General features: G+C 57.1%; 1 protein-coding gene across 1 annotated transcript in view; it reads right to left on the reverse strand.

Moving 5' to 3' along the window:
* The window catches only part of NOTCH2 (notch receptor 2), a 78,406-nt gene that overhangs the window by 30,839 nt on the left and 26,157 nt on the right, over positions 1-21,410 (reverse strand). Inside the window, exons 3-10 of the mRNA XM_089780646.1 lie at positions 18,478-18,737; positions 17,363-17,698; positions 14,246-14,368; positions 5,039-5,272; positions 4,236-4,391; positions 3,557-3,745; positions 2,062-2,175; positions 1,437-1,550 (exon numbers count right to left, since the gene is read on the reverse strand). Of these exons, the coding sequence (XP_089636772.1) occupies positions 1,437-1,550; positions 2,062-2,175; positions 3,557-3,745; positions 4,236-4,391; positions 5,039-5,272; positions 14,246-14,368; positions 17,363-17,698; positions 18,478-18,737 (1,526 nt within the window). The remainder of the gene's footprint in view (positions 1-1,436; positions 1,551-2,061; positions 2,176-3,556; positions 3,746-4,235; positions 4,392-5,038; positions 5,273-14,245; positions 14,369-17,362; positions 17,699-18,477; positions 18,738-21,410) is intronic.

Here is a 21,410-nt window from a genome sequence, read left to right on the forward strand (position 1 = left end):
TATGCGGAATAAGGGACATTCTGAAAGAGGAGGTTTATCCGACATTTGACCACATGTAGAAGAGCCAAATGTCAGAAAAGCCTCTTCTGAAAAAACAAACAAATGGAAAAAGATATGCAAATTACAAACTGCAATTTGTGTATCTTTTTCCAACCGCCCCTGCAGTGTAGACACAGCCCTAGGGAATAAAGAGAGATGCTTCCTAGCCAGTCATTGGCTTGTGGTGGATTCCTAGCTCCCAAGGCCAAGAGTCGCTATGAATTCCTATGCAATCTCACCCAGCAATGCCTGCACCAAGCCCGATAACTTGTGGCCAGACGAGAGCACGTGTTCTAGAACAGCAGCTAGTCTCAACAGGACTCCCCATGATGGAAAATGAACCACGACTCTTGGTAATTCTGAGGACTATTGCGATGTCTCCTGCACAATCTTCCTCTGCCGCAGCTGCTGTGAACGCCATTTTGGAGAATTCTGCTGTTTCTAGTGGCGCTAACAGCACGAGGGGGCTAACACCCAATGGAGGGCCTGGCTCCTGCCCCAACAGCTTAGTGGCTACTCTCCCCAGCGGCTTTCTTGAACTGCTCCAGGCACCCTCTGCCACGTCCCTTCCTTCCTTGGGGAAGGGGACTTGCCCGTCATGCAGCCAGGCCACACAGCGGAGGGAATGTTTCTCTAAGTCTGATCTGGAGTGAGGGGCTCAGGTCTCCGGTGCCTTTAGGGCTTCTTGGGGCAGGACCGTCCCCGTGAACTCCGGGCAGAGCAGAGGGTGGGGCTGCTGTGCCACAACTTCCTGTGGCCACTTCTTTAAGAGAATGGGAGTCTCTGAAGAGATTTGCTGACAGGAAGCCAAACCTCACCCGAATCGACCAGCCTGAGCGTGTGCTTGGGGCACGGGCGAACCCGCCTCTCCCCGACCACCACAGAGCAGCGGCTTTCACAGCCTGTGAGGCACCGTGTGTGTGTTCTCGCTCTGTGCCACCCAGCCCGGTGCAGACAGCTGACATGCAAGACCTCCAGCGACCTGCCCAATGGCACAAGATTTGGTCCGGGATCGAGGCACCCAGCCAGGCTTATTGCTGATGAAGCACAGATCTAGCTGGCGCCTGGGGCGTGGCAGCATGTGACCGGCGCTCCCTAGCTGACCCCACGGGTAGGGACCAAGGGGGGCCGTGCTGCTGCTCCCAGGAGCCATGGCGCACACGGAGCCAGGCAGGCCGGCCGGACCGCCAGAGCGGGGCAGGCTCCTGACCCCACGCCCTAGCGGGAACTGGAGGGCTGGATTAAAAGGTCTGCTGGGGGGATTCGCAGTGCTGCAGGGAGGTAGGCAGCAAAGATTCCTGGAGCCAGCAGAGCCCTGCTGCCCTCCTCTGCCCACTACCCTCGTTTCTCTCCCAGGGGCTCTAGCCATTGCCCGAGACACGGCGTGGAAGGCTAACCTGTGGCACACTGGCACTCGTAGCCATTTGGGTAATCAATGCACTTGGCTCCATTTAGACACGGGGTGCTGGAGCAGTCGTCAATGTCGATCTGGCACACGGCTCCAGTGAACCCTGAAAGGCAAGCGCAACGTGAGCCCCCGCCAGCTGTTCTCAGAGTAGGAGCCATCCCCGCCCCTCAAGCAGGCCCAGCTCTCCAGCCAGCACAGACACGGAGCTAGCCACTGGACCACGCTGGGAGAAGAGACCCCCGCTGAAAACCACCTCGAGAAAGCCAAAACATAATGTGGAGGAGGAAAGCTGGCTGGAGTTAGAACAGAGTCTGAACGCAATCTCTACAGACATTGCTCTGGAATTCATCCTTAGCAAGCCAGCCACTGCGCAAGCCAGCGTGCTAAGTCTCGCCAATGCGCGTCCAGTTAAATGCAGTGTTAACGCTGCATTGGTGCAGCTGCTCCTGCAAGGTATTGAGCGAGTGTTCCAGCTAATCACGCCTGCTCTCCTTTAAAGGGATTCTAAGTGGGGCCTGAGCTCTCTGCAGGGACGGCACGTCCCAAATAGGTTTGCACACGCTCCCTTCCACCCGTCTCTTGGGCCGTCTGCGGGCAGAAGCAGGAACACTTACCAGGTGGGCAGACACACTGGAAGCGATTGACTTTATCCAGACATTCCCCGTTGTTCACACAGGGATTACTCTGGCACTCGTTAATCTCCAGCTCACAGTGCACACCTTTAAACCCTGGAAAGGACAAGGGACAGCAGAAAGGCTTAGGAAAGTGCCCAGGGCGTTGGCGGCCCCTTAGTCCGGGATGGAAAATCAAAGCCAGATTTCACAGAAGTAGAGATTCCAGGTTGCACTGACAACTTTTGATGTCCAGAGACCATATTTTAAAGGCAAAATTACAAGTGTTCCAGTGGAGCTCTCAACTGTAACGTTACATTTTCAGACCTGCATGCATGAGCCCCCAGAATCACACTAGAACCAGAGATCGGAATTGAGGTGCACCCTTTTCTTCCACATGCTGAAAAGAGAGCGACAACAATGTTTTTAATGATCTGGGAGATGCTTAACCACATGGACCACAGGCCCCAATCTAAGAACGTAAGGAGAGTCACTGGCATTAAAAGCCAGTCACGTAGGGTATGTCTGCGCTTGCACCCTCTTTCAAGAGAGGGATGCAAATGAAGACATTCGAATATCCTGCGCTTCATTTGCATATTCACATTATGGCGTGAATAAGGTTTATTTTGAAAGAAGGGTTTTCTCTCGAAATAACCGCGTCTTAACAGCGTCTGTTATTTCGAAATAGCACCATAACGTGAATATGCAAATGAAGTGCAGGATATTTAAATCCCGGCTTCATCTGCCATTTCGAATGTCTTCATTTGCATCCCTCTCTGGAAAGAGGGTGCACGTGCAGCCAGACCCTCACAAACAAAAGAAAAGGGAGCTCAGCAGGCAGTCCCTCAAACGCACTCCCACGAGGGCAGACACAATACTGCATGTGGATTTTGGAACGGGTGGAGCAAGGCCTTCTTTTGTTGTTAGACTCACTAAGCCTGGGGTAAATTCACTGTGCGCCTCAGGGTGCCAGCTCGGGGTCTGCTGGAGCCAGGAAGGAATTCCTCCCCTGCACTTGTAGAACACGGCCCAGTCGGCCGAGAGCACGAGGACCCCCTTTCCCTGCAGCGCTGGGTATTGGTCAGTGCTAGGCTAGCCAGGCCACTGGGGTCTTTGGTGTCAAACGCTACAGAGAAGAGATTTCAAACATTAAACCATGTTTCAGTGATGAGATCTCTGGATCGACAGAACAGCTTCAGGCTCCAGGGAACAGCAGCATCTGCAAACCCTCGCCTTGGCCAAGCTCTGGGAATTACCCAAACCCAGATGTTGAGCTGCAAAGGCGGCTAGCGCAGCAACCACCTTGTGCGCTTGTATTTCATGGCCAAGCGAGGCCTTGCTCACTAGCAAAGTGCAGATTCGCTTTCCTTCCTCCTCCCCTCCCACGCCAGCAAGCCACGTCCACTGAGCTCATTCAGCCCAGCGGACACACCCTCCCTCCCACTTCTGAGCCTCTCTGTCTCTGCCGGCAGCCCGTCCCGCTGGGCAGGCACCCTACCTGGCATGCACAGGCACGTGAACCCTCCGATCTTATCCAGGCAAGTGGCGTCATTCTGACAGGGCTCGGAGAGACACTCGTTGATGTCCAGCTCGCAGCGCGGCCCCGTGTAGCCCTTCAGACATTCGCAGTGGAAGGAGCCTTCTGTGTTCACACATTTCCCATCGTGCTCACACGGGTTGCTGCTTGCTGCAACAGACAGACAGTTACGGGTCTCAAGCTGCTCTTCTGGGCATGGCAGTCTGCCCCCTTCTGGGAAATGAGACCAGTACAGAACTCAAGGGCCGCCCCCCGGAGCACCAGGCCGGATTACTGACCCTACTTCGGAAAGGACTGGAGGGGTCTCACATGGACAAGAATTCCGTGTGCGAAGGAAGGAACCGTGGCCTGGGAGGAAAGGCTACAGAATGGCCACACACCTCTACCCACGACACGGAGACGGTGCACTGGGATTCAGCCCCGACTCGTGACACAAACCAAGGTCACTCGCTGACGCGCGAAGGTGGCATCTACACAACGGCTCAGAGGAAACGTTCGCCAGTCACATGACTAGCTCAGGAGTGCTGGGACGGCTCTGGTGCCGTGCAGCGGAGGAGCCCAGCCTTGAGCTGTGGCAGCCCTGCCTCCAGGCAGCTGCTCCGTTGTGTCCCCAGAGACCTCGGTTACCGACGGGCCTCACCCATGGCACATTCATCCACATCGCCCATGCAGTCTGCTCCTTTGTAGCCCTGGGGGCAGGTGCAGATGTAGTGTCCATTCAGGGGGTTGGTATCACACAGCGCTCCCTTCAGGCACGGGTTGCTCACACACGCATCGTCCAAGTGGCACAGGAGACCTACAGAGGCAGGAGAATAAAAGCTGTTCTGTCGGTGGCACCACACATGTAGCGTTGGCCTCCTGTGCTGGGACGCCAGGCCTGGCTCCCATGGCAGCAGAGGTCTCCTGCGAACATTCGCCACGGGATGCTGACACCACCGTGCGACACAACACACCGGGAAGTCGCACTGTTGCGGCTGCAGAGCATCTGTCAGCGCTCCTCGTTGAAAGCGCCAGCTCGGAGCAACTCACCCTCGCTGGCGCGCCCCTAGCATGGCGTGTCTCCCTTAGCTGGGCCCCTGGGAGCACCCACGCTCTCGCTCCCTCACCCCCCACCCTGCCAGGCAAGGCGGCCTGAAAGCAGCCATGCCCCAGGCTCCCACTTGAGCTGCAGGGGTGTGCTACCCCCGAGGCCCAGCAATTCCAGGCGCCCTCTCCCTGGCTCTTGGGCTGCACTGCCTCAGCCACACAGGCCTCCCACCCAGGGGCACGCGGCACCTCCCACGGGACGGGGACACTTTTCCCGTGGCACCCTCTCCGGCTCAGTCCCTTGGGGGCCACAGGACTGCTCGGAGCTTGGCAGCGCCCGCTGGGACTGGACAAAGGCAGATGCTGGCGTCCTGTAGAAATGGCGCCCCCCCAGCGCGGCGCATTCCCCGCCCTTACCGGCCTTCCCTTCCGGGCAGACGCAGGTGAAGGAGGCCACGCGGTCGATGCAGGTCGACCCGGCAGTGCAGGGCGTGTTGGAGCAGTCGTCGATGTTCTTGCTGCAGTCCTCCCCGCTCCAGCCGTTGACACAGACGCAGCTGTGGCCCCCGTTGTGGTTGGTGCAGGTCCCGCCGTTCAGGCAAGCGTTGGGCTGGAGCTGGCACTCATCCACGTCCTCGGTACAGAACTGGCCTGGCGAGCCGAGAGGGACACGTCAGAGGCGGAGGGACGCCTGGACCCGGACGCCTTCCCGCTAACGGAGGGGAGCCAGCGGCCCCGAGCCCGCGGGCGCGTCGCAGGAGCCAGGCTGCGTAGATTGCGGAATGGAAGAGGACTAAGGAAAACCAACTGGCTGAAGGGACCCCTTGGTTTTCATCTCTGCATGGAGACGACCCGCGCATCGGCAGGCGGCAGCCTTGCCTGCAACCAACGCGCCAGGCTAGCCGACAGCGGTGCCCCGTCTGAGCAGCCTGGTCGCAGGCCAGCCCTCCGCGGCCAGGAACACCACGGGCGTCCGTGTTCGCTGCCCCAGTAGAAAGGCCCCCGGTGACGCTGAATTCCCCCGGGCCCCAGCCCTGGGGGAGGCGCCCTGCCGTGGAGGAACACAGCATGGGAGAGGAGGACGCTTTGCAGGTCCCTATCCTTGCAGTATTCGCGTCACAGGCCCAGAGTAGAAAGCAGATGTTGCTAAAACCCTGAGCAGACTCAAAGTATCTCTGCACAGGAAACATTGGGACCAGCTTTTCTAAAGTCCAAACCGGATGCTCCTGGGACTAAAGACGCTGCAGTTCTCCTGCCTCCCGAGGACTCGCTCACACCTGCTCAAAGATCCACTGACGATTTTCTCCTTCAAGTCCACTGGACTGACAAAGAACAGACTCCCAGAACCCTAGAACTGGCAGGGACCTCGAGAGACCGAGTCCAGTCCCGGGCCCTCACGGCAGGACCCAGCACTGTCTAGACCATCCCTGCCAGGGGTCTAACCTGCTCTAAATGCCCCCAGTGATGGAGCTTCCACAGCCTCCCTCAGCAAACTCCCCAAGGACATGGCCCCTGGTTAAATGTCTTTGGGAATGTTTCCGAAACTGCAGCGAAAGCACCAAAAGGGCGGATGGATTTTTAATCCGATGGGTCTAGCATCGGTGCAGGTGTGTCACGCCTGTAGTGACACCGTGCGGGGCACAACCGTCAGAACAAAGGTACGTTGCTGACTCTGCTCCGGAGCGAGATTAAACCCAGCAGGAAAGCCTGTGCGGAGAGCACGCACGCTCCACCGCCAAGCGAAGGCAGCCCGGGGACGGACTGGGAATTTCCAGACTACCAGGCCGGACTCGCATTTAACCTGGCTGCCGTACTGCTCCCTGGGGCAACTGCAGCCCACCAGCGTGCGGACAGGATACTGCTGTCTGCTTCCCCACTGCCACCCGTCCATGCCGCTGCGCCGCAGGGCAGAGCGCTAGCATGCCGTGGCTTTCCGCTCCGACGCGGGCCGCCTCAGCCCGATTCGGAGCACCACGAGGCACCTGCCAGTAGGCTGTGCACAGCTGCTCTGCGGCACCAGACACATGCACGGCCCCAGCAGCGGTTCTCAAAGGGTGGGCCAGGACCCCAAGGGGGCGTGACTCCATCGTAAGGGGGTCGGCTGGGCTGGGCTAACGCCCGACCCCACCGCACGGGGCTGAAGCAGCAGCTCCTGAGGTCTCTTCTAGGGATGTAAAGTCCCATGTAATCCGTTAACCAGGCGAATGAGGGCGGGTGGGGGCGTCCAGGCCAGCCTGGGCCCACCACACTGTTGGGTGGCAGGGCTCAGATTAAAGGTCTTCTGCCTGGTTCTGAAGTCCTTGGACTTTGGCCCCTTGCCTGGGGTGGAGGGGCTCGGGTGTGCTCAGGCTTCGGGCCTCCCCCTTGGGGGTCGGGCAGTGGGTTTGTTCTCAGAACGGGCTCCTGGTGCAATGAAATTTGAGAATCCCTGCTCTAGAGTATAAACCCGTGTTTCTTGCCCTCCTATGTAACACATTTCCCTCCCTCCCCCCCATGCCGATTCCCTTTCCCTCCTGCACCCACTTAGAATTACAGAGAAGTAGGGCTGCAAGAGGCCTCTGGAGGCCATCGCGTCCAACCCACCGCCCACCGGCATGTGGACAAGGGCAGTAAGCACCCAACTAACTCACCCCAGCCAGGGCCTTAAACCCCTCCAAGGACGGAGACCCCACGCCTTCCAGGGACCCAGCCCAGGGCTTCCCCGCCCTCCTCGGGAAATCCAGCGTAGACCTCCCCCACTGCAACTGGAGCCCACTGCTCCTCGCTCTGCCACCTGCCCCCACTGCGAACAGCCTCTCGCCAGCCTCTTGGGAACCTCCCTCCAGGCAGTTGCAGGCTGCTCTCAAATCCCCCCTCACTCTGCTCTTCTGCAGACTGAACAACCCCAAATCCCTCAGCTCCAGCCCCCGAATCATTGTGATTACCCTCCGCTGGGCCCTCTCCAGTGCGTCCACAGCCTTTGTGTAGTGGGGGCCCAGAACTGGACACAGTACTCCAGATGTGGACTCACCAGAGCCGAATAAAGGGGAATAATCACTTCTCTGGATCTGCTGGCAATGCTCCTCCTAATGCCCCTAATATGCCATTGGCCTTCTTGGCTACAAGGGCCCCCTGTTCACTCCAGCTTTGCATCCACTGTAACCCCAGGGCCTTTTCTGCAGAACTGCTGCTTAGCCAGTCGGTCCCCAGCCCGTAACAATGCTTGGGATTCGTCCGTCCCACGGGCAGGACTCGGCACTTGTCCTTGTTGAACCTCATCAGATTTCTTGTGGCCCAATCCCCCAATGTGTCCAGGTCCCTCTGGACCCTCTCCCTGCCCTCCACTGAATCTACCTCTCCCCACAATTTAGCGTCATCCGCAAACCTGCAGCGGGTGCAATCCATCCCCGCCTCCAGGTCAGCAATCAAGATGCTGAAGAAACCTAGCCCCAGGACTGACCCCGGGCACCCTGCTTGTTACCAGCTACCAACTGGACATGGAGCTGCTGGTCACTAGCTGCTGAGCCCGAGGATCTAGACAGAATCCTCCCCCTCACAGTGACTTAGAAAGGCTCCTAAGCACAATGTTTATGGAGGATCTGCCAGCTGGGTAAAGCAGGAGGCAACCCAAGACAGCCTGTATCTACTGCCCAATGTAAAACCGGAGCCGGACTTACGAGGAGATCAGATTTCACTTGGGTCGCTAAGCCCTGGTGGACAAGGCAATTCCATGACTGCTCCCGGAGGCAGACATTGGCCCCAAGGGACGGTCAGAGGGGATCTGAAGCCTTCTGACAAACTGTTGGGCTCCAGTGAGTCAGTCACACCCACCCGCCAACTACTGCCCCAAGCCAGTCCCACGAGTGAGACATCGCGCACACAGACCCCACGGGGGTGGGGCACCAGTAGAGATGAGACACATGAGTGAGGGGAGTCACTGGTGGCATGGGATGAAGGGGTGAGCTGACAGGTGTGGTGGGATGGGATGGTGATGAGAAGTGGTGGAAAGGAGATACTTCACCACATTAAACCACTCTTCATCTTGGCCATCCCCTCTCTTCACCTCCTCTAGAAAACACAGTACTTTGGGGAAAGACCTAGCAAGTGGAGAAATCTGGAAGACAAAATAGAACAGTTACCGCTCAGAGCCACAGAAGTGCGCCGCGTTCTCCTGCCAATACAGCAACGCCATTAGCAGCTACAGTCACGACTCTCCTCCCTCCAGGGTCTGCTCTTAGCTTGAAGGGATACGCTGGTATCGCTTCTCAGCAAGCAGCCCCGGACCAGTTCCCCGAACAGACGGCATTATACTTAGGGGCCTCCCAAATTCATGGTCCATTTGGGTCAACGTCATGGTCATAGAATTGTAAAAACGATACATTTAGGGTTTCAGCGACTGAAATCTGCCGTGTGGCTGTGCTGTACCTGTAAGGGTCTGGTCCGGTGTGAGGGTCACGAGGTTACTGTAGGGGCACTGCGGCCCACAGCTGGGAGCGGTGGCTGCTGGTGGGGAGCCCAGCTCTGAAGGCAGCGCCCCAGCAGCAGCACAGAAGGAAGGATGACCTGGCCTGGTGTTGCCACCCTTGTTTCTGCACTGCCTGGACACTGGTCACAGCTGCCACACTCTGACAGCAGCAGCACTGAGCAAGGGTGACATGGGCATGGTCGTGCCACCCTTACATCTGCATTGCTGCCAGCAGGGCGCTGCCTTCGGAGCTGGGCACCTGGCCAACATTCCAGCCACTGCTCTCCAGCTGCCCGGCTCCGAAGGCAGTGCAGCCCTACGGAACCCTCCTAAAATAACCTTGGGATCTCCTGCAACCCCCTTCTGGGCCAGGACCCCCAACTGGAGAAAGACTGGTCTCCCCATGAAATCTGGCCAGCACACACAGGGCCAGGCTTCACATTCCACAGTCCAGGATGCGTTTTGCATGGCTGTGAATTTGTAGGGCCCCTATTATACCAACGAAGCATTTCTGCAAACGTAACAGCCCATGCAGAGTTTCTGCACAGCGACATCCGAGGGGGAGGGGAGGAGAATGAGGAGTCACACCCTGGATCAACACGGCTATGCCAGCCAAACCTAGCAGTGTGGACCAGGCCTCGGCAGGAGACAGCGGCCCAAGATGAGGTCAGCAGGAGTTAGAGCAACGGTGCTAGCTGTTAACGGCCCAGGCTCAGCATCAGGCAGCCCAGCCCCCTTTCTGCTGCAGACAGGCTCATGCAAATGTCTTTCAGCGCCACTCAAGCCCCTCGAGACTGTTGGCGCGCCCAAAGCCGGAAGGTCTCGCACACGGGGGACAAGAAGCAGGAGTGCTGGACCGGCAGGTGTCCTTCGACCAGAGACCCCTGAACACATCCAAGCTGTGCTCAGACTCACAGACTTTAAGGTCAGAAGGGACCGTTATGATCATCTAGTCTGACCCCCCGCACAGTGCTGCTTCCCAGAAGCCCACCTCCCACTCCAGGCTCGTTACTGGCAATGAGCAAGCAGTGCCGAGTGAAACGGAGGGTCTGGCCAACATTTCATAACCATCTCAGTGCAATCGCAGCTAGCGCAGGAGCCTAAACCCTCCAACGGGAATCTGCCCTGGCACAGGGGGTGGAGCTGGATGCAAATGGCAGGCTCCAGGACTCGCTGCGGGGGGCGCTGTGCCAGTGTGGGCAGGGGATAGAAGAGAGAAACGGGATCGTTATCCGACCTTCCCCCCGGGCTCCCTACCCCCAAGGAGATGTGCTGGTCCCGGGGGCAGCAGCAGTTCTCCCTGGCATCCCCCTCCGGCATCAGGAAGGAGTCTCTCTCCTTTGGCAGCTCTTCCAAGCGAGCTGCTGGGCAGGACGTTTATACTTCCACGCGGGGCGTGAGCCTCCTGATCTGCCCAGCAGGCGGCTTGCGGCTCCCTCTGGGTCTGCCTCTGAGGGAGGCCAGGCCGCCGGGCTAGAGACCTAGCGATGGCTTGGGGAGCGTCACCATGGGCCGCCCGGGCAGGGCTGCCAACGACAGATGCATCGGGGGCTGCCTGCAGCGCCAGGGAGGCCAGAGCTGAGCTGCTGGGAAGTGAGAGCAGCGGATCCCTCCTGACAGCAAGCGTCTCTGCCCACACTGCACAAGGGAAGCAGGACCGAGTCCAGGGGCAGAGGGACAACCAGGCGCCTTCACCAGCCAAGTGGGAGGTCTCCTGCGACAGCTTTCCTGCAGGGCGGGAAGACTCGGCTGAAAGCCCCAGACAGCCTCTCCGAAATGCCTGCCACGTGAAGCGGGCCAGGGCAGAGCGTGGAGCCTGCGGACAGCCCCTTGGCAAGCCGGTGCTGGACGTTCACCGCGCTGCTCTCGGCAGGGGCAGCACCACGCGGCGGGGACAGACCGAGAGCCTGGAAAGTGGGATCAGCTGGACGCTGTGTGAGAACCGCTCTGCCGGGGGGGCGGGAGAAGGCCACGGCGAAGGCTTCGCCCTTAGGTCCTCCAAGCAGCTCATGTAACACCTGAGAGGCCACGCGGAGGAGCGGGCTTGTGTGCCCAGGCATAAATGGTGACCCCACTTTGGTCCAAAACAAAAAGCTGTAAGTGGAGCAGCACGGCATCGGTTCAAGATCACCCAAAGCCGGGCCTGGCTTGACAGGCTCAGAGACGACCAGCGGTCTGAGCTGCCACTTTTCAAAGATGCTCCAAGAAACAGTGCTTGCTTGCTAGCCTGGAGCAAAGCCCGGACCAGCCATAAGCAGCTGCCAAAGCGGTGGCACAAGAGAGGCTCCGTGCCTCTCCAAAACGCTCACGCAAGGCACGAAAAGATCAGATTCCGCAGCTCCACCCAACCACAGAAACCCTGCAGGGCTGATGGCAACACGGTGCCTTGCACTTACCCAACACTGTCACCGAGATCTGAGGAAGAACGTAACGCCCAGGATGCCTCAGGGGACTAGCAACAGTCGCCTCCCCTCTAGCTGTGTATGCGATAGCTCCACTGGATTTGCTGCTGCAGCAGCCACGTGAAATAAAAGATGACCCCGGAATATTGGCAACATGTCACATGACCACGCAAAGATTCAAGACAGCAAGATACAGCCCGGTGAGAAAATTGTGCTAGATCACTTAGACAAATCTCTAAAAGCAGCAACAATGCCTTTTGTCTGCAGTGCCCAGTGCATGTTGGACATAACGCACAACACCGAGCTCATTTAACTGGGCATGGGAGAATGACGTGGATATAAAGAGTAAAGGTTCCTGTTACTTGACGTGTGGTTTCCCACAGTCAGGGAGATGCCAGGTAAAGACATGTTCCCAAACACAAGCTTTTGTGAAAGTGAAGTTAAGGAGGAAGGGACGTGTCAGTGAACTAGCGCACATGGCTGCAAATGAGCACTAGACACGCAGCAGTTCAGAGTCAAGGCTAGCCTGAAAGAAATCCAGACAGCTGAAGGAGTGGACATTCAATGGTAAAGCCACTCACAGCTGTAACCCGCCTGTGGGCCAGCCTGCCACAGTGCACCGCAAGCATGCTCAGCCTGTGCCGGCGCACGCTAGGCTGGGGAGTCCTGTACACATGCTGCTCCGGGACCAGCCCGCAGCGGGAGTGCTGCCGGTCCACCAGCGGGGCACATGGCTGCAGCCGTCCTGCGAGGCCGAGAACCCATCGGCATATGCCCCGGGCCCACCTAGAGAACTGAGCCGCCAGCCGAGAGCGGCAGCAGTGGTGGAAGTGCTGAGGGGAGGTGAAAGTGAAACTGCTTGTTACCCAGCAAGCAGCCTGAGCCACTTCAACCCTGAGCGCTCGCGGCGCCTAAAAGCCAGGCTCCTGCAGGAGCGGACGCGCCCGCCGCCTTCGCCTTCCCTGCAGACGGAGGGAGCTCCGGGAGCTGTGTAGCCTGGCTCTAGAGCCCGGGGGCAGGGAAGTGGCAAGTCTCCCTTTCCCCTGGCTCTTGCAGGGGAGCCTTGTCGCTGCACATGCAGGACCCTCCTGCGGACCTCAGGGTGGGCACAGGAGGCGGCTCCCCCTGGGAAATGCTTCTGCCCTTTGAAGGCCTGTGAAAAGCTCCGGAGCCTTGCCACACGCAGCCCAGGAGGGCAAGTCCCGCTTTGCCTTTGGAAGCCTTGAGAATTTAACCACAGCCCCAGCGGGCTCATGGCCCTCCCCACCCTCTCCCCGTGGACGGGCTACTCAGCAGCCCCTGCCAACGACCCGTATGCGTAGCTAGGCGCGTGATGCTCCAATAAGGCAGAGTGGCCTCCTCGGGGTCACGAGAGGGGTCCAAAGGGTACCCAGTAACCTAAGGCTCCACAGCGTGGAGTACCCAAGACAGCTCCACAGGTTCCCTGGGGTTCTCACACCCGGTGCCTCCTTCGCGCCGTGGAGGCACCTGCTCCCTCCAGCGCCACGCCCTGCAGGTCCTTTCCACAGCTCCGGCGTGCATGCAAGCAGAGCTGGGGGCGGGGAGAAGCAGCCGCTCTTTCCCTCGCCCCTTCCCCGAGCTCGGACACAGAGAAAGGCCCACGCCAAGCGGTCAGACACCCTGTTTGCTGGTGTGTTTTCCCTTCAAAACTAACTGCCTGACCCAGTTCAATCCTGGGGGAAGTGACTTTCCCGACACGCTTCCTCTATGGCGTGTCTGCAATGAGGCTGATTAACTCTACCAGGAAAAAGGCTGGAAAGATGCTATGGAACCTTCAGTCTCCAGCAGCCAAATTCCCTACCCGACGCCCGTCTGAGCTGCTGAGCCACGATGGCCTCCACTAGCGCCCCGTCTGCAGAGCGCTCGGTCTCAGCACAGGCCAGGCCAGCTCATTCACGCGCCGTTTGCCCACTGCACTTGCCATTTGCAGGACAGATTCTGCACTGGCTCCCGGTGGCATCTACTAGCTTTGTGGCTAGTTTCTTTGCTTGTGGATTCTGAAGCAGGTGCAAAACGACGTTCAGCTGCAAACGAAGCGAGGGCGTGGCTGTGCCATGCCGCAATCATGCTGGCGCGCTTACTTGGTTCTGCTCTGGGGGAGGGCCGGCGCCATCTCGCGGTTCAACAAGAGCGTGCCCCCGCGGCGTGTCCCCTCCGTGGCGTACGTTATTTCCCTGGGCTCCGTGGCAGTTACGCAGCTGCGCGATGCGTGCCACAGCTGTAAGGGAGCAGCCTGTGCAGGAGTCTCACGGCACAGTCCGCGGGAGGACGGCATGTTTTAACGTACGTAATGCTTGGGAGAGTCTGCCTGGCTGCGAGGCCCGGAGGGAAAAGCACGGCAGGAGCAGTGTGCGATTCCTACTCTGGCCCTGCGGCGGAGCTGCGTTCGGCGGTGTCTGCACAAGCAGCGAGTCGCCTGCGGCACCCAGAGCTGTGCTGAGGCATCAGCCTTCTGCTGAAGCGGTTGGAAGCACAAAGCCCTGTGCCCAACACTTCTGTTCGTCTGTAAGGGGCCACAGGCCGCCTCTTCGTCTAGTCCCCTCCCCCCACGCCCTGTGGGGACCACCACCAGAGGTTACGTGGGAATTTCTCCTCCGTGGCAGTGAGGGCTTGGATGTGCTCCCCGTCCACTAAGAGTGTCGCCTACACTCGCCCTCACAGCTACTGCACGGCTAATGCCAGGCCCCCGGCGCCAGCCTGAAACGGGGGAGCCCTGTGAGCCCTGAGCCCCGCAGCGACAGCGTCCCCAGGACCTACCTGTCCACTGTGGGAGGCAGTGGCAGTTGTAGGTGTTGACGCCGTCCACGCACACCCCGCCGTTCTGGCAACTGTGTCGGGGGCAGTCGTCGATATTCTGCTCACAGGTGTTTCCTGCAAAGCCTGGCCAAGGGAGAGAGACACAAGCCTGAAATGACGTTCGGGGTCCAGCAAAGAGGGTTGCTGGGCCGTGGGGAGAGACTCAACCTGCTTGTCCAGTTGCACAGCAAAGACTTGTCAGTAACCATGTCCTGCCCTGAAAGGGCCAGACCAAGCAACCAGAACACATCCCAGTCATCTTGCTCTGGTCTCTCCAGAGTCTCCCCGGTGTCCCGAGGGACCAGCTGGGAGTGCTTCTCGCACAAGCACAACTCCACTCCCACTGATCACTATGCTTGTACGTTGCCCTTTACCTGGCCTATGCACTGTAGGTCCTCTGAGCAGACTGTGTCCTCCTGCTGTCTGTACAGCATCTAGTAAAACAGAGCTCCTTGGCTGATCCCTAGGCACCACCGCAACAAATAGCACCCCTCGTTCGGACTGCCAAAGGCAATGCTGCAAGAGACTTCTGGGCTTCAGTTTCCCCATAGGAAAATGCCGATCTCCGCATTGGCCTGCCTTGCAGAGGGCTTGTGAGATCTAAGTAAGCGACACCGGCAGAACACCACAAAGGCCAGGCAGTGGAAGAGGAAAGAGAACAATTTACCCATTATTGTTTCCTGCCCTTCATCCATCTGCCAATGCCACCGACGCTGGGCCACAGCCTTTAGGGAAGTGGTGTGTCAGTTAGATCAATGCAACAGCTCTGCAGGAAGCAGAAGTCCTGTGTGCACTTTATACGCTTGTGCTCACTTGAAACAGGCTTCACAAGCCGTGTGCTGCACTGAAACACCCCGAAAGGGCGCGTCTCTACAAGGGCTGCCTTGAGCAAGGATATACTCCAAACGTACATGGAAATGGCGTAGAAGAGAAGCGAGCAGCTCGACCAGCAAGCTCAGTCAAAAGTCTCATGCATCTTACCAAGGGGGGATTTGAAGCATCAAGGCCACACCATTTTGGAGTTACAGTTTCACAAATGCAAGTAGTTATGTTTTCTGGTCACTTCTGATCTCCCAAATGCCCTAATCCAATTTGCTTTATTCCTGTCCTTCTAAAATACAGTTGAAACTTTGGGGCGTGATAGTTATGCCTATTGCAGGTCGCGTACAGTCTGCAGCACTGTGGCGGGATTGACAGTGGAGTTCACCTCTTGCTGCAGGCTGTCCTAGAGCCACTCAGCTTTCTGCGTTAGATCTCACTGTGTAAAGCAGCACAGGGATGCCTGCCTGAGATGACCAGGGGGCGACCTGCCCCCATTCATGTCAGTGGGGGCCCCAGGGACCGGCTCTGCGTTGCGAGGATGTAGCAGTTTGGGCCACAGTTGTATGATATGACACTAAAAGCTAGTGGACACGTGACGTTGTTTCCTCTTTCCACAAGGTATTCCAGTTCTCACACACTCTGCTCCGGTCTGACAGATTCTTCCTGGACAAGCTCTCAGAATTCCCTCGGGTTCTTATCTAAGTAAACGGGCAATTATTGTGATGGATAACAATGACTAATCACTTTCCCAGCCACCAACTTCCTTTATTGACTTGTTTAACATTCGGTTGCCAAGTCAACTCCTTATTTGTCAGATATTTACAGCTGTACAACTCATTCTCACCACATTTCAAAGGGAGTTTAAAATGCTGCAAGTTAAACATCTCCCTCGTAAGTGTCATTTTCTAAAGCTGATTGAGCTGAGAAACTTCCCATCTGTTTGGCGTCAGGGCCTGCCCACACAGGGCCTGTACCCATTTGCCTAAACCTGGAGAAAGGGAGTGCATCCGGCCCAAGCGCCAGCGCGGATGGAATGGTGCCCGCAGAAGGAGGCTGGCGCTGGCATAGCTTTGGGGAACTTTGCCTCTAGAACTGTGGAATTTCCCCTCATTTCTGCGATGTGACTGAGCTTAGTGCAACATCTGGATGACAAACACACATGAACGAGCTGGAAAGCTGCAAGTATCCCTGCCAGCGACACAGGGCAGTCAGAGGAGCCTTCTCCTGGGCAGTGCTCCTACCCACCAACCTTCTTTCCCTTGGTTCTGGTTTTGAACCGGGAAGCTTGGGAAGCCCTTTGCAGCAGCCCAGCCCGGCCACCGCGCCGGGACTGGCTCAGGCCCACCAAGAGAGAGTCTCAAGGCCGCTTGCGCAACGAGTCCCAGTCACGGCAGATGGGAGCGATGCTGTGGGAGCTCTGGCTTCATTTAAGATCCAGATGGCTCTGCTCTGGCATCCTCAGGGCCCGACTGGTCCTGAGAGAGGGGATCTGCGGGAGGTCCCCTGTCATTGGCCTCCCAGCCCTCCCTACGGCCAGGGGGCTCCTGACGAGTTGCTGTCCCCCGCCCACACTGCCAGACCTCCCTCTCCCTGAGCTCCGTGGCCCAGCTATGCCGGATATGGCGGAGCAGGGCGCCCTAGTGCAGGGAGCTCCGACACACAGCCTGCAAGGAAAGGTGCATGGTGCCCCCGGCCCCTCTTGCATCCCGCAGGAAAGGTCACGTCACGCATGGGAGCTGTCTCCCTGGCTCTGAAGTTGCTGTTCTCCTTCCCCCGCTCCAGCACTCCAGGCATGACAAACCCTCTGGCACCTCGGGGGTCAAAGCTCCAGGCCAAGGAACTCAAGCGCCGCTAAGGAGGCAGCAGAGCCTGCGAGCCATAACCCACGTCTCCCTTGTACAAAAGAGGGGAATTCAAGGCAGCAAGTTCACGTGAGACCGGGAAATCAAGAGATCTGAGAAGTGGGTGAATTTGAGCCATGTGTTTACCCATCTAGTTAGCCTTTTCCCTGGGCCCGGAACCCACCCTTCCTCTCCTGGCATCCCTAACCCCTTCTCTCTCCCTGTCGCTAGGACACTGCTCCCCTTTCACACGCCCACCACAGCTAAGCCTCCATCTCCCTTCTAGCCCACACTTTTGCTCTTCTTCGCCTGGGCCTGCACCGCTCCAGTACTGTGGGGGCCGTACATCAGCCAACCCCACCTGGCCGATCTCCCACTGCATGCCAGCAGACCGGGGAAAGCACTCAAGCCTCACCTGGCAGACAGTTGCACTCGTAGGTGAAGTCACTGGTTTGATGGCACGTCCCTCCGTTCAGACACGGCGAAGGTGAACACGGCACGTACGTGCTCTCACAGCGGGGTCCCGTGAAGCCTGGCTTGCACTGGCACTGGTAGGACCCGGGCAAATTGTGGCAGGTTCCACCGTGCTGGCATTGTCCTGCGGTGGCACATTCATTCACGTCACTCTCGCACTTGGGGCCAGTGTAGCCTGCTGGGCAGGTGCAGGAGAACCCACTTGCAGACGTCACGCATGTGCTCCCGTTGGCACACGGCTGCGACACACAGGCATCGAGCCACTGGCAGTCCTTTCCTGGGGAACACGGCACCTCAGTCAGACACTGTTTGCATCCAGCCCTCCCCTCCCGCAGCCGAGACTCCCTGCTGTACACGCCAAGGGACCTGACACACCAACCCTGCCCACGGCAACCCCCCATCGGACTCAGGTCTAATCTGGGTGGGTGGGACTGCAAGACAGAGCGAGTCTGTGAGTTACGAGAGACAAGCCCGGAGCTGGCCACCTGCTGCTGCTGCACCGCTCAGATACGGCCGCTCTCCCACTCCCTTCCCGCCGAAAAGCGGGTTCTGGATTTCTGCTTGACACGGAATTAAGCTGCCCTACGGACGCGGCTGCTGGCCAGAGCTGCCCCGGGAGATGTTCTAGGGCTTGCCCGCACGGGGCAGTGACTCTGCATTAAGACGGAGCAGAACTGTCAAGTGCAGCAGCTGTTCTGCGTCACCCCCAGCGCAGACGCTCTCCTCCAGTATGGCTGGGGTCGGGGTCCCACTAGACAAGGCCTACGAGAATAAATACATTTGGGATTTAAGCGTTTCCTGGAGGACGAGGGGCCAAAAACGTGGCTTTTTAAAAAAAAAAATTCTCGTGCTCTAGAGGAGATACAGCGTGAAGGGCTTTATTCAAAAAAGCTGAAGCTATTAGTTCAATAGCAGATTAGAGCAACCTCCCCCGAGGTCTCTTCCAGCCCTAATCGTCTACGATGCTCTAACACTAGTGCATTTTAGGACGGTACATCCCTACTAAAAGTACTTGAAATGGGGGAGGAGGCTAAGGACACGATTACAAAGTCCCACCTGTGTAGCCTGGTGGACAGACACACTCGTATGTGTCCTGGAGAAGCAGCTGGCAGGTCCCTCCATTTAAGCAGGGGCGAGACACCAGGCAGATGTGTGATTCGGAGAATCTGCAGTCCTCGCCCGCGAACCCTACTGCACATCTACACCTGGCTTTGCCTATCACCGAGGAGCTCTCGCAGGTCCCTCCATTCTGACAGGTATAGCTCTCACAAGGGTTCCGGTACTGACAGTAGTCTCCAAGAAAACCCTCTGGACACCTGCAAGAGAATGGCAGTCAGGTTAGCAGCGTGTTCACTCACCCTCACAGTGCAAGTGCTACTGGGACAGCACTGACACCCCCAGCCCCCAGACTGTGTCCTGCTACACTGCAGACCCTAATGCACAGGCCAGATCCAGGAAAGTCCTCCTGCTATTCATGACTGGCCGCAGTACGCAGCTTTGACGTCATAACATTAATTCATCTCCATACGCAATCACTTTCCTAGTATAGCTAAGGAAGGGCAAAAACTTCCCGCTGTCCCTCCTTCCTCTTTGGCCACTTGCCTGGCAGACAGACAGACTCTGTCTCCCCATCCCTTCAAACCCTGCAAAATGGACATCAGTAAGACAAAAATATAAAAAATGCAAAGAAAATTCGACTCTCCGGCCGCAGGTTTTTCTACACTCTCAATCAGGGGTGGGCAACGAAACAGCAACGGTTCCCCGGGGTTAGTCCCTGTGGGCCACTGACACTGTGTTTACCTGGGCCTCCGCCGGCATGGGGACGGCAGCTCTCACTGGCCAGGAGCGGCGAGCCCCTGTACCTGCGGAGGTGCAGGCAAACATAGCAGGGGGCCACCAGGGGCTAAGCCTGGCCGACTGGATCTGCCCTGTGGACCTGTATTTGCCAGTCCCTGGGCTAAGTACTCTGATGAGCATCAAACTCTACACGTCTTGTCTAGGAGACAGCGAGGCGCATCCAGCATGAGCCGCTCTACAGATATTTTAGGGACGAACTCCTGATGCTTTGCTCACAACTCCAGGATATGAGTAATTCCCAATCAAGCCCAGGGCAGAGGAGGGCGATTCTGACTCCAAGAGGAGTGGTTAGTTCTCTAGTGAAGTCCAAGGCAATATATCTAGTGGCAACAGAAATGAATTCAGCTGTTTACCGAGTTGTTTACAATGCACTCATCGGATGGATTCAAAACTGCCTGCTCTCAAAACGCAACTGTAACCAGGGAGACGTCTTTGAGCAGGAATGTTTCTAGGGTGGTCCCACACAGATCCCAGGGGCTGAACATGGACGCTAGACAAATTTACACTAGAAATAAGGACAAGTTTTAAAAATGAGAGTAACGAGCCACTGGAACAATTCTGGGGTGTCGCGGTGGATTCTACATTAGCCACATTTTTAAAATTCAGATTTTTCAAAAGTTCTGGTCCAGTTCAAACAGAAATTAACTCAGGGTCATCCTGTGTTATACAGGAAGTCAGACTTGATTGCCACAACGGCGTCTTCTTGTCTGAGCTGTGAAAAAGCTTTGGATACATGGACAAAGAGTAACTATTCCATAGCCTGTAAATATGCAACAATGTCGTAAGATGAACGTCCTCTCATCCACGCCCCAAAACTAGAATGCGCCCCTAGCCCTTTTTCATCTACTCCTACCCATCCACCCCAGAAACAGGCTGGGAGCACACGGAGATGTGCAGAGTGACCCAAGGTTAACAAGTCTGGGGAAGCTAATTCTGAAATCTCTGAAAACACTGTGCACCCTTGAGACTCAGCTGACCCAACTGCTGCAGACGCCTAGACGTTAAGGTCTGAATGGACTATCACGATCATCTAGTCACTGCAGGCCACAGACTGTCCCCCCCCATACACACACTCCTGTAACAGGGCCATAGCCTCGGGCAAAGTCACCGACGGCCTCAAATCTTGATGTAAAGACTTCAAGTTACAAGGAATCCACCGTTTACTCTAGTTCAAAGCAGCAAGTGACCTGTGCCCCATGCTGCACAGGGTCTACGCTCTGCCAACTTGACAAGGTGGAAAATGCATTCTCGACCCCAAAGATGGCGATTGGTTAGACCCAGACCTCGTGGGTGAGACCCACCAGCCAGACACCTGGGGAAAAAATTCTTTCTAATAACTCAGAGCCCTCCCACCAGCTGTTGGAGCGGTTTGCTAATAATAGCTGCAGATGGGCTATATGCCATTGTAGGCAACCTCATTATACTCCCATGCCCCTCCATAAACTCCGCTTTGCAATCAGTTTGGCTTTTTGCCCTGATGATGACCTTGGAAGGCTGTTTCAGAACTCCACTCCTCATTCACGAGACAGTCTCCGGTATCCCGTGCCCAACCGTTCAGGTACATTTCACAGATGACATTTAACACCCGAGTCCTTCTTCCGCTCTACTCTGCATTGATTAGGCCTCAATTGGAGGATTGTGTACAGTTCTGGGCCCATTTCAAGAAAGATGTGGAGAAACTGGAGAAGGTCCAGAGAAGAGCAGCAAGAATGAGGAAAGGTCCAGAGAACATGAGCTGTGAGGGAAGACTGAAAAAATAGGGCTTGTTTAGTTTAGAAAAGAGAAGACAGAGGGGACATGAGAGCGGTTTTCAAGTATCTAAAAGAGTGTTACAAGGAGGAGGGAGAAAACGTGTTCATCTTGGCCTCTGAGGACAGGACAAGAAGCAATGGGCTTAAACTGCAGCAAGGGAGGTTTAGGTTGGCTATCGGGATAAACTTCCTGTAAGGGGGTGAAACCCTGGAATAAGTTGCCTGGGGAGGTTGTGGAATCTTCATCCCTGGAGACATTTAAGAGCAGGATGGACAGACACCTGTCGGGGTGATCTAGACGGTGCTGGGACCTGCCGCGAGGGTAGGGGGCTGGACTCGATGCCTCGCGAGGTCCCTGCCAGTCCTAGTGTTCTACAATTC

This window comes from Pelodiscus sinensis, chromosome 9 (genome assembly GCF_052426305.1).
Source record: "Pelodiscus sinensis isolate ZL-2025 chromosome 9, ASM5242630v1, whole genome shotgun sequence".
Taxonomy (NCBI): Eukaryota; Metazoa; Chordata; order Testudines; family Trionychidae; genus Pelodiscus; species Pelodiscus sinensis.